Source organism: Siphateles boraxobius, unplaced genomic scaffold (genome assembly GCF_051911475.1).
Source record: "Siphateles boraxobius isolate OS27281-9 unplaced genomic scaffold, OSU_SipBor_1 35, whole genome shotgun sequence".
NCBI lineage: Eukaryota > Metazoa > Chordata > Actinopteri > Cypriniformes > Leuciscidae > Siphateles > Siphateles boraxobius.
This window is the reverse complement of record NW_027508975.1, coordinates 11,955,885-11,969,876: the sequence shown is the minus strand read 5'-3', so window position 1 is coordinate 11,969,876 and position 13,992 is coordinate 11,955,885. Positions and strand designations below refer to the sequence as shown.

The following is a 13,992-nucleotide window of genomic DNA, read 5'->3' as shown; positions in this document are numbered from 1 at the left end:
ATGTACAGAAATGTGAATGAAATGCAGAAGTGCATTTTTTGAATTCCATTTTCATATAGTATGGCTTCCATTGTTATGTTGATGACTCGAAAGGCATCATAGTCCACATGAATACTTTTAATTCTTCTTCTTCAGGAAAAAAAACGAAAACAACTTTTTACACATACTGTACATTGCAGCACCTCTATTCCGAGTCTGACTGATTGATTTCCGTTTTTTACAAAACCATCCTTCATAGTAAAATGAATGGCATATTAGTTCCGCTGTGGCGACCCCTAGAGGAATAAGCCGAGAGAGAGAGAGTAATAGTAGTAATATGAATAGTACTAATATTATAATTAAGCTACATTTGTCAACATTCATTAGGTAACCTGACCTAACAGTATTATAGCATTTATTAATCTATATCAATCACTAATTAAATGACCTAGCAAATTAAATATACTAATACATGTTTAGCATGTTAACATTACTTTATGCAATGCATTAAACTAATACGAACCCAAACAGTAACCAAACCAAGATGAATAAATGCAATAAATGTTGATAATTCTCTGTTGATGCATGACAGCTAATGGTTTACATGTCATTATTCTATTATTATTATTATTATTATATGTTAATCTATTATTATAGATATTAACCTATTTTAATTGTATAATTTCAGGGGGGTTTTTTTCTTCAAAATTTAACCTACTGTATGTTCCCTGACTGAATTATTATTATTTTTTTTACATTTTGATACCTTTTCTTTGCACATTGTGGTAGTGGAGAGTTTCAAGCAGTGTTTTTTTAGTATCGATACCGAGGTATTAGGTTCTGGTATCGTACCGAAGCCAAAATTGTGCTATCGAGCCATCCCTACTGGACATTGATCGATTGTTTTTTAGGCAGGTCTAGAGCAGTGTTCTCTGTTAGATATAATACATCTTTTGTGGGAATGAATGAATTTTTGCTCTGTATAAAACTACCAAACTGTTCAAATACCTGGATTTTTGAATATAAAGTCATTACATTTAATTGTATTGAAAAACAGAGAAGCTGCAACTGTGTATGCAACAAAAAATAAATGGTGCTTTTGACAGTAGTTCTGCTCTGCCTAAAAATTACAGGCAGACTTGTGCACATGTGAATGCTTCAAGTATAAACCAAGCTTTAGTCAAATACCAGCACAGAACATCTCTGATGAAAGATGCAAATGAATGATTAGTGTGCTGTATATTTGCATTGACCTGCTCTGTATAACGCCGCCTTCACACTGGCAGTTGAAATCAGCTCCGTAGTACGCAATACGCACCCAACGGACGTCGTACTACACAGTGAAAAGCGTCGGAAGCGGGTAGAACAAAAATGGCGGAGAGATTAGAATGGTTGATTTTGTCAGTTCTGTATGATCTCTCTGATGAGGGTTATAGAGATATTAATAGGAAGGCTGCTGCGTGAGGAAAGTTTTTTTTTTTTTGCTGCGTGAGGAAAGTTGCTCAGGACGTTGACATGTCAGGTCGGCTGAAAAATGTGATATAGTGGTATAATTTATACCACTATATCACATTTAGTTCGATGTCGGCCTTCAATTTAATTGTATTAACTGCCCTAATAACGTTAGCAAATCATGAAAATAAAAAAATGACATGACAACTTAACTTTTAATAAAATAAATAATGATTTTATAACGATAAGAATTCAGGTTTGTTTATCAGTATCATAGCAACGCTAACTTCCGCTGGAATTGTCGGATAGGAACCGTCCGTAGATTTTCGCAAGAGTTCAATTTTTTGAACGCATCCGGATGACCAACGGACACGATTTTCTTCGCACCGCACTCGGTCGGACCCGTTTCGGACCCATTCGCATGCGGTCTGCGAATCTCCATAGGAAATGAATGACTTCCGGTCGTTTCGGAGCCGTATCGGAGCTGATTTCAACTGCCAGTGTGAAGGCGGCGTAAGAGCTGCGTTGAGTGAGTTCAGTCTCTGTGGAGGGTTGAATATGAGAAGTGCTAGAAAAAAAAAAGACTTAAAAAAAATTCAGATTTGACAAAATAAGCAACCGGCCTCACTGAAGGACACTTTTAAGTGTACATATCTCTTGAGTGAATGTTCAGCTCATAAAATTATGATCATGATCCTCTAAATGATTTATTATTATTCATTATAGAGGTACCATCTTCCAAAGCTTGAATGTTAGCAAGTGATTGGTTTGCAGGGATATCTGTATATTAAAAACACTAAAGCTGGATGAGGTCAGTGGATTTGGATTCTTAAGTTCACACTCAGTCACACAGAAGGGTCATGTTTCAAATGGGACAGGCTATAGTTTTAATGGCACACCCATCCCTTGGAGTAAAACAAGGTCAAAGCAAAGGATCTCTCTGATTCCCACTTGTTTACCGTCCTTTTGTCCCTCCTTTCCTGCAGGTGCGTTCATCCCTGGCGTTCCTGTGCAGCCTGTGCTGTTGCGGTATCCTAATGAGATGGTAAGAATAACCTCAACGCCCAAACAGGGTGTGTCATTATTGTCACTGATCCACATACATGCGGTCTGGAGCTGTGGATTATGTGTTTTCAGTCACAAACACTTTACATTTCATTTTTACTGCCCAATCAGATAACTTTTTTTTTTGTTCCACTGTTGAAACCTTTATTTTTTTGTCTGTCCATCTGTAATGTCTTTGTCTCCTTCTCTCATAAATAATACAAGCCCAGCAATCAGGTTTCATTTAGACTCCCTGGAAAACATAGGGAGTTTTCTCTTAGCAGTTATTGCTACTGGAATTTAAGTACGGGGCGTCGGGGCCCCTAGAGTCAAGGTTGTGCTGTCAGAGGAGCAAGGTCAAGTTCAAGTGTTTAGGTCACGTGTATGTGTGTGTGTGTGTGTGTGTGTGTGTGTGTGCGCAGGCTAGTTACTTGTTCAGGTGGATACTACCAGTTTTTGTTTGAGATGCTAATCCCATTCATTTACATCTTTCTCTTCTCACTTCCTTGACAGGATACAATCTCATGGACGTGGCAAGGGCCTGGAGCGTGAGTCTCTTGAGTTACTTTAAAGAGACAGTTCACCCAAAAGTTAAAATTCTGTCATCATTTACTCACCCTCATGTCGCTCCAAACCTGAGTTTCTTTCTTCTGCTGGATATAAAAGAAGATAATTGAATGTATTTTTTTTTTTTCTATACAATGGAAATCAATGGGTTCTCTCAAAAGGTCTCTTTTTATGTCCCACAGAATAAAGAAATGCAAACCGGTTTGGAATTACATGAGGGTGAATAAACAACATGCATAATTATAAAAAAACACAGTTTTTGTTTTTGGGTAAGCTATACCCTTATCTTTCCTCTTAGTATATTATAATGACAGTATTGCTTTATGGAAAATACATTACAAAGGGAAAACCACCTTTAGAGAGTCCTCTGGGTGTAGAGTAATGGTCAAGTTTTATGTGCTTGTATATATTGGTGAGTTAAAATGAAATACCATTATCTTTTTCAGGTTTAAGATTTTATGGCTCACATTATGTCAGCTACATAACTTCGTAGAAATAGAGGTGAGAACTCACATTTTGGTTTAAATGTCAGTGTTATGTTAGTATTATTTATTTACTAAAATAATGTTTTGAGTTTTCGGTTTTACATTTTCAGTTTAAGTTTTAGTAATTTTATGTTTTTATTTATATATTTGTTTATTTATTTATTTATTTATTTATTTTTAAAGTTTTAGTCAGTAATTTTAGTACTTCAACAACTTATTTTTTTAGTATTTTTCAAATGTATTTATTTCAGTTGGTTGCCAATTCAACATTTCTAATTTCCATTTCATATAATTTTTTTTGTTTGATGGTATACTCTTATGAGAGTTTTTTGACATGTAGGTGCAACATTATGTATAGTCAATAGAATATCTAAATGTGACCATCCAAAAAAAATAAAAAATAAAAAATATATATGATAATAAAAAATTGTTCTTTCTGTCCAGTATCTTCCTACATATACCCCATCAGAAGAAGAGAAGGAGGATCCAGCCCTGTTTGCCAGCAATGTGAGACGCATCATGGCCAAGTGAGTGGATTTTAAAAAGGCCTAACAAACTTATCATGACAAAGATGTTATTCTCACTTTATAAAGGGTATGCACATGATGTCACTGTTACGCACAGTTACGCCTACTGAGTGGCAAAAAGACTAAGTTGCAGCATTGGTTTTCAGCATGAATGTATGAAAAACACATCTAAAATGGGAAAGAGCTTTGAGATTTACTGTACAAATAGATTTGACAAGAAATCTGAGGTATATTTTTACAGACTTCCGAAAGCTACAGAAAAGAGAAGCAAATGGATCGCTACAGTTCACAGAAACAACTGGACTCCAGGCAGCGAAACATTGATTTGCTGTTATCATTTTGCTGTTATCATTTTGTGTCATTATGTTGAATTTTGAGGTAAAATCATACCCTACATATTGTATTGACAACTCCTCAATTAATTATTATCTTATATTCTGCAAAATTGGGATTTTTTAAATAAACACTGACTATACAAGTTTTTGGCCTGGACGAGGTGTGTATATATATATATATATATATATATATATAACATTGATATAAGTGATCACATGGATTTAGACCTACCTATATTGTATATTTATATAAAGTGTTTACAGGCAAATATGCCGTATGTATTTCCCCGGCGTTGAAATCAGGCTTTATAAATGTCAGGAAACACGATTCCTGGCTGCATGTCAATATCTATGGATCACTGGATCTTTGGTAAGTTGTTAGGAACACTATATCGAGTCCAACCTTTAGTTTAAACTGATAATCGTTTGTTTTACTCACGTTTTCGCCGTTTCCCCTATTAAATCCTGTCATTAAAGTCATTCAGGCTCTTTTGCCACTCAGTCCGGCTGTTGTTTCTGCAGGAATGTTACGTCAATGCATACTCTCTATTTCATTCTGATCAAAAGAACTTTGAGGTCTGTTTGTTTGGCTTTACATTTCTTCCTACAACCCCTGGTTTCACAGACAGGGTTTAAGGCTAGTCCCAGATTAAAGCGCATGTTTGAGCCGTTTTAACTGAAAGCAACTTATACTGACATATCCTAAAATACCATTGTTTTGTCTCAAGATGCACACAGTAATGTTTTTTCTATGGCATGTTTATAAAAGCTACTTAAATGTCCTAATTGAACTAATGTCTAATCCTGGCTTAATCTAAGCCCTATTTGTGAAACCAGGCCTTTATATATAAAATCATTCTAAAAGGCCCAAGTGTCCTGTAATCAGTAATAAAACATAGTTTGTTGTTGTGTTTTCTCCATAGGGCACTTGGGTTGCCCATTATCGATTACTCCTTTGAGGACTGCCAGCTTGCTATGGCCAAAGGCCCTTTGCGTTTGCCCAGACACACCTGCTTGCTGGAGTTAGCCAGACTGGTACGAAGTTTGGGGTGAGTAGATCAGTAGTTTTAAGTTTTAACACCACCACATGATGTCTATGACAATGCAAGGTTTTTTGATTGTTTTTTAGTTTTTTTTTTAAAGAAATTAATACTTTTATTCAGCAAGAATGCTTTAAGTTGATCAAAAATGTATCTTTCAAATAAAGTATGCTCTTTTTTTATGTTCTATTCATCAAATAATCCTGAAAAAAATTATCATGGTTTCCACAAAAATCTTAAGCACCACAACTGTTTTTAACATTAATATTATAATAAGAAGAGGAAGAAGAAGATTCTGCAGGATCATGTGACACTGAAGACTGGAGTAATGATGCTGAAAATTCAGCTTTGTCATCAATATATTAAAATGTATTACAATAGAAAACAGTTATTTTAAATTGCAATAATATTTCACAATAATTCAGTTTTTACTGTACAGTTTAATTTATTGATCAAAAATAGTGTAATTCCGTATTTCCACATTGGTTGATGAGTTTTTCATCTATTACTGTACATTAATGTTAAGGAATTTATATTAAGAATGGTTGTCCATGCAAAAGATATGAATCTAAAAGCAAAGAATATTATGAAATGCTAGCAACCCAGTATCTTGTAAACATAACTTTGATACCATACTTTTCCTCTGTTATTATCATGAGGATGTCCTGAGTTGGTGAGTGACTAAGCAGTGACCAGTCAGACAAGGCTTCAATGAGAATTACCGGAAGAGAGTCTGTCAAAAGTGTTCCCCTGGTTCCTGGAAGTTGCTTAAAGATGGTCTGTCAGATTAAAGCCCTAGCCTTTTTCCTGTGCAGTGTGCACCAGATGATCTCTGAACGAACATGGACTTTGGCTGGTCTGTAGGTGTGTTTAGCAGACCAGCGAACCTATTATTATTTTTTATTTATTTAATGTACTTGATCCCTCAATTTGTAGGTTGAAAGAATCAGTGCTTATGTTTTAGTAAAGTAGGTTATAACAGTGAAGGACAGTCTCGGGGACATGAGGTGCTGGGTTTGGTCATTGGTTGAATCAACCATCCAGCCAATCAATCCATTAGCACGTTCATCCACCGCTCGGCTCTACATATCCTAGTATTGATCTATGGTTCTTCAGTAGAGCCACACCCTAAATGATCATTACGTTCAATAGTATGAGCAGCGCTGTGCTGATTGATGAAAAAATCAAACACAGCTCTTTGCCTGCCAGCACTGCACTCATAATGAGAAGTTAACATGGGCGTTGTTTGCTTTGAATTTGAGGCTGAATATGGATTTTACACTGGTGGTACAGCGATGGGCTGGTTTTTACTGATGCTCATCATCTGGCAGTGAACATGCTGACCTCTAGTGAATATGATGAGGAAATGCAATCAACAAACATGGCTTGCTGTAGTAATAAGGGTCAAACTATAACATTCTTTAAGCTTTTAAGCCCCAGTGCCTAAAGCACTTGACAAGTTCTAATTTGAATAGATGGGTGAAATCCAGAGCGGCAAGTTTTGGGCTATCAAAATGGTTAGATTTTGGTAAGATTCTATATTACTTTTTTGAAGGAAGTCTCTTATGCTCACCAAGGCTGCATTTATTTGATCGTAAATACAGTAATATTGTGGATATTATTACATTTTAAAATAACTGTTTCTATTATAATATATTTTAAATTAAAATTTTTTAATTTATTATTTTTTTAGCAGCCATTACTTCAGTCTTCAGTGTCACGTGATCCTTCAGAAATCACTGTAATATCCTTATTTGGTGCAAAAACAAATCACTATCAATATTTGAAAACAGTTGTGCTACTTAATATTTTTTGGATTTAAAACCATGATACATTTTTTTCTGAATTCTTTGAGTGGAAAGTTAAAACAATATATAATTTATTTGAAAAGGAAATCATTTGTAACATTATAAATGTCTTTTGTGTCCATTTTGATAAATTTAATGTGTAATAAGTATTCATTTTTTTTTAATCTTCTATTTCCCAAAAATGTTTTTCTTCAAACTCAGAAGAATCCTCCACATGTAGCAGAGACCATATGCAGTCAGTTTATTAAGAGGTTCAACTGAAGTTTAATGTAATGCATTCTGCTGTGCTTCCCGTAGGTGTTATTGGCCTGTAGGATGCTTCTTCAAACTGTTCCCACTATAACTCAAAGCTTCAAACTTGGATTCATTCATCTACAATACTTTTACCATTCAGTCTTTGTTCTTTTGCCCATCCTGCCCCTTTTCTTCTTTTTTTTCTGTCTTTCTTTCTTTCTTTTTTTTTCTGCCAGTGTCAGATGTGACTGTCTCTTTGAAACTCTTAAAAGCCTAGTATCTTAGTGATGAAAAGCTGTTTATTGTGTACAGTTCAACGTAGCCGCCAGCTGAGCACCAGTAAGGGGTCTGTTTCTCAAACTAGAGACCCTGATGTTCTTGTCCTCTTGTTATTCTGAGTCGTCCACTTCTCTCCCTCTGCTGGTTAGATCCATTTTGCTTTCTTCTTTTAAGACAGTAGTTCATGGAACAACCTTAATCTCTCAAAATAACAATTCACTGAGTTTCTATAGAAATATTTCTTCTTTTTTAAACCAAAAAGTGACTTGTTAGAAATGCAAGTCTACTCAATACTTTTAAAGATATATCATTTTATCGTTCCAGTTCATTAGACAACACAAGGATAAAAACGGACATCATTATTATTATTAGTAGTAGTCGTCTACGATATCTTATCATATATCAGTATATAAGATTCTCTAGGTTGAAACATTTTAAAATTTTAACTAGTCTTAAATTTTCTCAGTTCACCAGACAGTGGCACATTTGGTTTAATAATAATAATTTTTCGTCCTCTCTCTTAGACTGAAGACGAGGGTCACAGATGAAGTCCTGCATGAAGAAGCCTCCAGGGCCCATAAGATGTGTGGAAGCCGGCTGGATCTGGAGGGCTTTGCTCGGTACCTGAATACATCCATGACAGAAGCAGTCCAGGACATCTTCTCTCTTTTTGAGGAGGTTAAACATTTCTCAAATGTTCTTTATTAGAGCGTGACTGTATGGAAAACAAATTGACTTGCGTTTCAAACAGATCAGTTGTAATCAGTTATGCGTTTACATTCAGACTGTGATGACATTTGAACGAATTGTTTCCAGCATGGGAAGATGGATGTGAGAGAGTATGTCATCGCCCTGTCTGTGGTTTGCAGACCTTTCAGATACCTGGAGACCATTAAACTGGCCTTTACGGTGGGTTGAGTTTCTAAAATCTCTCGTTGTTTCAAATAGACAAGATCTCACACATTAAATGTGCAGTATAATATATTCTGCTTAATAGATTATAGCTATTAATATGTATTTGTAATCGAGACATTTAACATTTGAACTTTTCTTTGTGTCCAGATGTTTGAAGCAAAGGAGGATGGAGCAGTTGTAGAAGATGAGCTGGCCATCATTTTGAAAACGGCTCTAGGCATTGGGAATTTTGCTGTTTGCGATCTCTTCAGGGCCATAGATTGCCAAGACAAAGGGAAGATCACATTTGGTAGGACCCTTTACTTTAATGTACATGTTGCATGTGACCGCCTGCTTGCTTAGGTGTTTGTGCTTGCTTTATTATAAACAAAATATCAACAAGGAAATTAAAACTTCTTTGCTACTTCAATCCTTGTGTTACGTTGAGATCGGCTTCACTTCATCTTTGTTTGGGGTCACAGTGAGCAACATGATAAAATGAATGGTACTCTGGTCCTTGATTATAATTGGCTGAGCTGCATTCTAAGAAGAAAAAAAACTGCATCATGCCCAACAACTCCTTAGATATTCTAAAACTACAGTTTTAGAGGGGCTTATAGTTTCATTATAATTACAAAGTTATAATTAATTAGAATTACATTTTCTGTTAAAGACAACGTGATGATGAAAAAAAGGTTACTTATTACAGAAATAATATACTGTTCAGTTCACAGTAATTATTTTTAAAGTTTTGGACACTTAAATGCATGTCCAATATAATTAATTACAATATAATGAAAATATATTATAGTTTAAATATATATTATTAAATGCAATTTATGTTGAACTTTAGAGGGGATCACTAAAAAGGACCCAAGAACATCTGTACATGTAATTTCATAATTGCATCTAATTACACAATGATAAAGTTGCAATTTAGTAAATGTATATAAAATATATTACCTTTCAATGTAATATTAAATAAGTTATTTTTTAAGTTTTGATGTTACTACAAAGTGCACATTCAAGAAAAAATGGCCAAAGTGGACACTGCATGCTAAAGACATGTGTAGAAAATGTGCCCTTTTTTCTTGAAAAAAATAATGTATGAAATGGAGACCTGATTATTATGTTTTTGCATCTAATTGAATTGATTAAAATTGTCTCATATATTTGGTATGTATTACCTTGTAAACATGCTATGTTTTGTGGCAGATGATTTTTGCCGGTTTATGGAGAATTGTCCTGATTTTGTGGAGCAGTACCACTGTCTCCTTGAGCCAATCCCTCAACACTCCAGAGAGTCCACTTCACCCTCAGAGTCTCGGCCTTCAACTAACGGCCTCTGTGCTGACTTCAGCCCTCGAGATCCAAACACTCACAGTGCTGCACACAGCAAGAAACAGGACTAAAAGCAGCTTTTACTATCACAGCTTGTCACCCTCAGTGTGGAAGGGTATTATTGTGTGCATGTGTGTACTTCTGTGTACAGGAGAGGTGATGACAGACGTTATCTTGAAGTTGAATCGGAATTTGCATCTGGGTTCATTACCCCAGGGATTTTTTTTTTTTTTTACAGAGATTTGTTCAAAATCTTCGAGACGGTTCGTTGTCTGACATCTTACGAATGGAAACCAAACTGACTACATTTGAATGCCTTACATTTTTTTCTTTTTTGAGAGATTATTACAGATTTTCTATATAAAGTATTGTTTCCTTTATAAAATAAGCGTGTGGTTTTAATATTTGCACACAAAAAAAAACTCATCTTGGCTGATGTCTTTCAGGGTGTTGAGGTGCGATATTACGAAACATACCACCATGTGCTTCACAAAGATATTGGTAAAAAGGAAAATTTGAGTGAACCTGTAAATGTCTCTGTTTTTTTATTTTTACAAGAACGGAATTCCTTCATTAATAAATCCTATTACACTAGATTAAGTAACTCAAATATGTCTGATGTTATTACTAAAAACAAATTCACACTATTACATTAAATGGTCATGAAACCCTAAAACACATGTTTTGAGATGTAAAGAGATGTGTACATTAAAAACAACAATAGCACTTATATGTATTGTTAGAGGGAAAAGTGGTTATGATATTTTTTTTCTGAGCTATTTTTTTCTTTCGGTCTAAAAAGCAAAGTTGAACCAAAAATGACGAAAGTGAGGTATGCGTTAATTCAGAGGTGATTGGCTGACACTGCTGGACAGTACGAAATTACTTAAGCAGTTTCTGAGCATTTCTCTGCATTATTATTAATATTATGATAATAAAGTGTTGTTTCATTTTCCTTACGATGCTGGCATAGCTGGAGTTTGACTACCAACACATGGAAAATATGACTATATTTAGTAGGCCCATACAACAACATCCATGAGAGCGATTTCTGCGCGCAACGCCGTGATGAGTTTAACAACGCGGATCAAGACTGAAGTAAGTGCGTTTCAAGTTTTATTGACATATTTAATCTAGTGAACATGAACCATATTCGTATAAACCGTATTCGTCGTTACAATGAAATATTCAAATGAAATATATGTGCAAATAAGGACATTGCTCAGCCGTATGTTACAACTGATTTTTTTTTTTTTTTTTTTTATGCACAGAAGACTGTAGACCGACCATTCAAAGTAGCCTACAATGGACAAAGTAGCCTAACAATGCATGCCTTTATTCTTGCTGTTAAACTGGCGTGTGTCGTTTGTTCAGAGACACTTTAAGACGAATTCGTGTTTAAGAACACAATATTACTGGTAGCCTGACCTGTTTAAAATCACAAAATGATTTTCTGGTTTTTAAAGTCATCTACATTTTTCTTTTCTTTTATATGAATTGCTTTTTTTCTTCAATGACACCTTTTCACTGCTTTATGGGTAAAATAAATGTGTTTTTTTTTTTTTATTACGGATCTTTTAAAATGAAAGAATCATAACAGACGACCCAACTACTCAGGCATTGACGGCTCCAAAAGAGAACGAAATTCCAGTGGAGTTTATTTATTAGCAGTGTAGGACATCACCACAAAGGGGCGCAATATTCAAGAGAGTGAATTCGAATCATTTTAGGACACTGCGTTGGTTTTCTTTGTGATAGTAGTTTAGAGAATGTTTCAGCTTTTGACTTTGAAGGATGAGACAATATTGCTTTTGGAAGCTCCTCATGGGATATGACCCCATAGAGTCACTGAGCCCGAGCAATTTGACATATCAAAAAAAAAGAAAATTGACATGGTATCATTCAGGGTAAAACAACGTTTAATTATTTATTTAAATTATTTTCTTTGTGAAAGGTAATACAGTGTATATATTATTATTATTTTATGCGTATAAGCTTTTTGTGGCATTTTGGCGCCAAATGACGCTTACTGAAATAAATTAATAATTAAAAAAAAAAGTTCGGTGTTCGGTTTTGTTGAAGCGGGTCTTACATGCTTCTGTCTTACGCTTCATGAGGCACACTTGCACACACACACGGTCTCTCGCTCTCTGCTGTGCGCGCGAGCTCTACATTCCGGGAGATTTGAACTAATTTGCGGGCATCAGGGAGCCGCTATCAATATGCGGGAGACTTGGGATGTCTGAGTCTTACACATTTTCTCCCATTTTGTTTCTCTGTTCTTCTTCTCGCTCTATTTTTCTTCCCTCACCCATCTTTTTCTTCCACTCCTCTCTAGTCACCTAAGCCTACGATGTAAACACATGATGTCATTTGTTAGAGAAACTTACATAAAGGAATGTTTCGCTGCACCACAGGGAGGCGCTATAACATTAACAAAACGCCACAAATCATCTGGAAAGACCGCAAGAAAAAGCATTACATCATCCCTGTTGTAAAAATAGACTAAGAATTGCTCCTTGAGTTCTTGAAAGTGGAGCATTTTGCCACCTGTTTCCAAGCTGTTAATAGATAATGACATCATCTGAAACGGCTCATGGAAAGCAGGATTTGACACTCAGGTGGGAATGAATGGATGAAGTTGCTATGCAACCTGGTCATCTGAATTAGCCAAAGTGCCCTTGAAATTCTCCCTCAGTGTAATTTTTTGTTCGTCGCTTTCCTTTTACATGAATGGACGGACGGAGCAGAGTCACATTAGTGTGGTCTGACAGAAGGTGTGAGGTAGTCAAATGTGAATTCTGAAAGGTCATTTGCTAATTCAGCTCACTGTAGTTTTAATATCTGTGGATTTACATAGGACTATTCAGAGCATTGGCAATAAATTCATGGAAAATATTTCAGTCTTGTAAAGATCTGAATGAATGATCATTCGGTAAAACGGATACGTTATTTATCATTGATATGAATGCACAATGCGATCAGCAACAAGACCACGCCGTAATCGCTGATATAAATGATACAAATTTACATTTAAAATGTACAAAATGTCAAGTCACCTTAATTTATATAGTGCTTACAACTCAAGTTGTTTCAAAGCAGCTTCGCTGTAAAAAACACAAGCTGCTTCAAATATTAGACAAATATGAATTCTGCTGTAAAGCAGCTCTACACACAATAGTGTTATTTTATAGCTCAAGTCAGTTCAGTGTTGATTTGCTTCAGTTAAATAAGTGATTATTGTTCATCGATTATGAAATTAGTTCAATGTGAACTTGTTTGTTCCATTTTCTGGAAATGTAGATTTCCAAACTCTTGAATATCCAGACTCTGGGAAAAAGTCACTCAATGCTGAATCTAATCTAATTAACATACATTAATCTTACAAGTCTACAATATGATGGCATCACAGACAGTTTGTAGAAATGACTGCGTCTACATCTGAATCCACAATCGTGTGTATAGTATCAGTCCGACCCCGCGACATGTCCATCCTTATGGCGGGCATTAATATGATAATGAAATGGAATATGGAGAGTGATATTTGGAAAGCATACGTTTCCTCTCGTCTGTCTGTCCCTCTCGATGTATAATCACTCTCTGCCCGTGTTTGATGAGCAGGGAGAATTTCATTAAACCGACGATATGGACTAGTCTCATTCACCGTGCCTCGGGCTTCCTCCAAGAATCTGCCAACATATATATCTGTGTGCCGCCGCTATTCATATATGCAAACATTTCTGTCAAATCTCTTCTCACCTGACAACAGTGTGAACCCAATAAACCAGAGGCAGATAAGAGCTGGCGTCAGTAGGCAGAACTAATATTATTTGTGCAGTGGAAAGCGTTTATCTGTCACGGACTGAGAATTGATGGTTTTGTGTCACTTTTGTTTAATAATGATGTGGTAATCTCAATATGCCCACTGGCTCGAGCTCTATTAAAGTTCAAAAGATTATCCAAATTAAAATCTCATTTGAAATATTGCTTTTTCCCAATATTTTGAC

The 13,992-nt window shown here is 35.5% G+C and overlaps 1 protein-coding gene across 1 annotated transcript in view; it reads left to right on the top strand.

Annotated features, from left to right (window-relative positions):
- The window catches only part of lpcat1 (lysophosphatidylcholine acyltransferase 1), a 36,368-nt gene extending 25,773 nt beyond the window's left edge, over window positions 1–10,595 (top strand). The window contains exons 7-15 of the mRNA XM_077196419.1: window positions 2,418–2,476; window positions 2,989–3,023; window positions 3,489–3,543; window positions 3,972–4,054; window positions 5,313–5,438; window positions 8,275–8,428; window positions 8,567–8,659; window positions 8,813–8,954; window positions 9,860–10,595. Coding sequence (XP_077052534.1) covers window positions 2,418–2,476; window positions 2,989–3,023; window positions 3,489–3,543; window positions 3,972–4,054; window positions 5,313–5,438; window positions 8,275–8,428; window positions 8,567–8,659; window positions 8,813–8,954; window positions 9,860–10,056 — 944 coding nt within the window. The 3' untranslated portion in view covers window positions 10,057–10,595. The remainder of the gene's footprint in view (window positions 1–2,417; window positions 2,477–2,988; window positions 3,024–3,488; window positions 3,544–3,971; window positions 4,055–5,312; window positions 5,439–8,274; window positions 8,429–8,566; window positions 8,660–8,812; window positions 8,955–9,859) is intronic.
- Window positions 10,596–13,992: the final 3,397 nt, after the last annotated feature.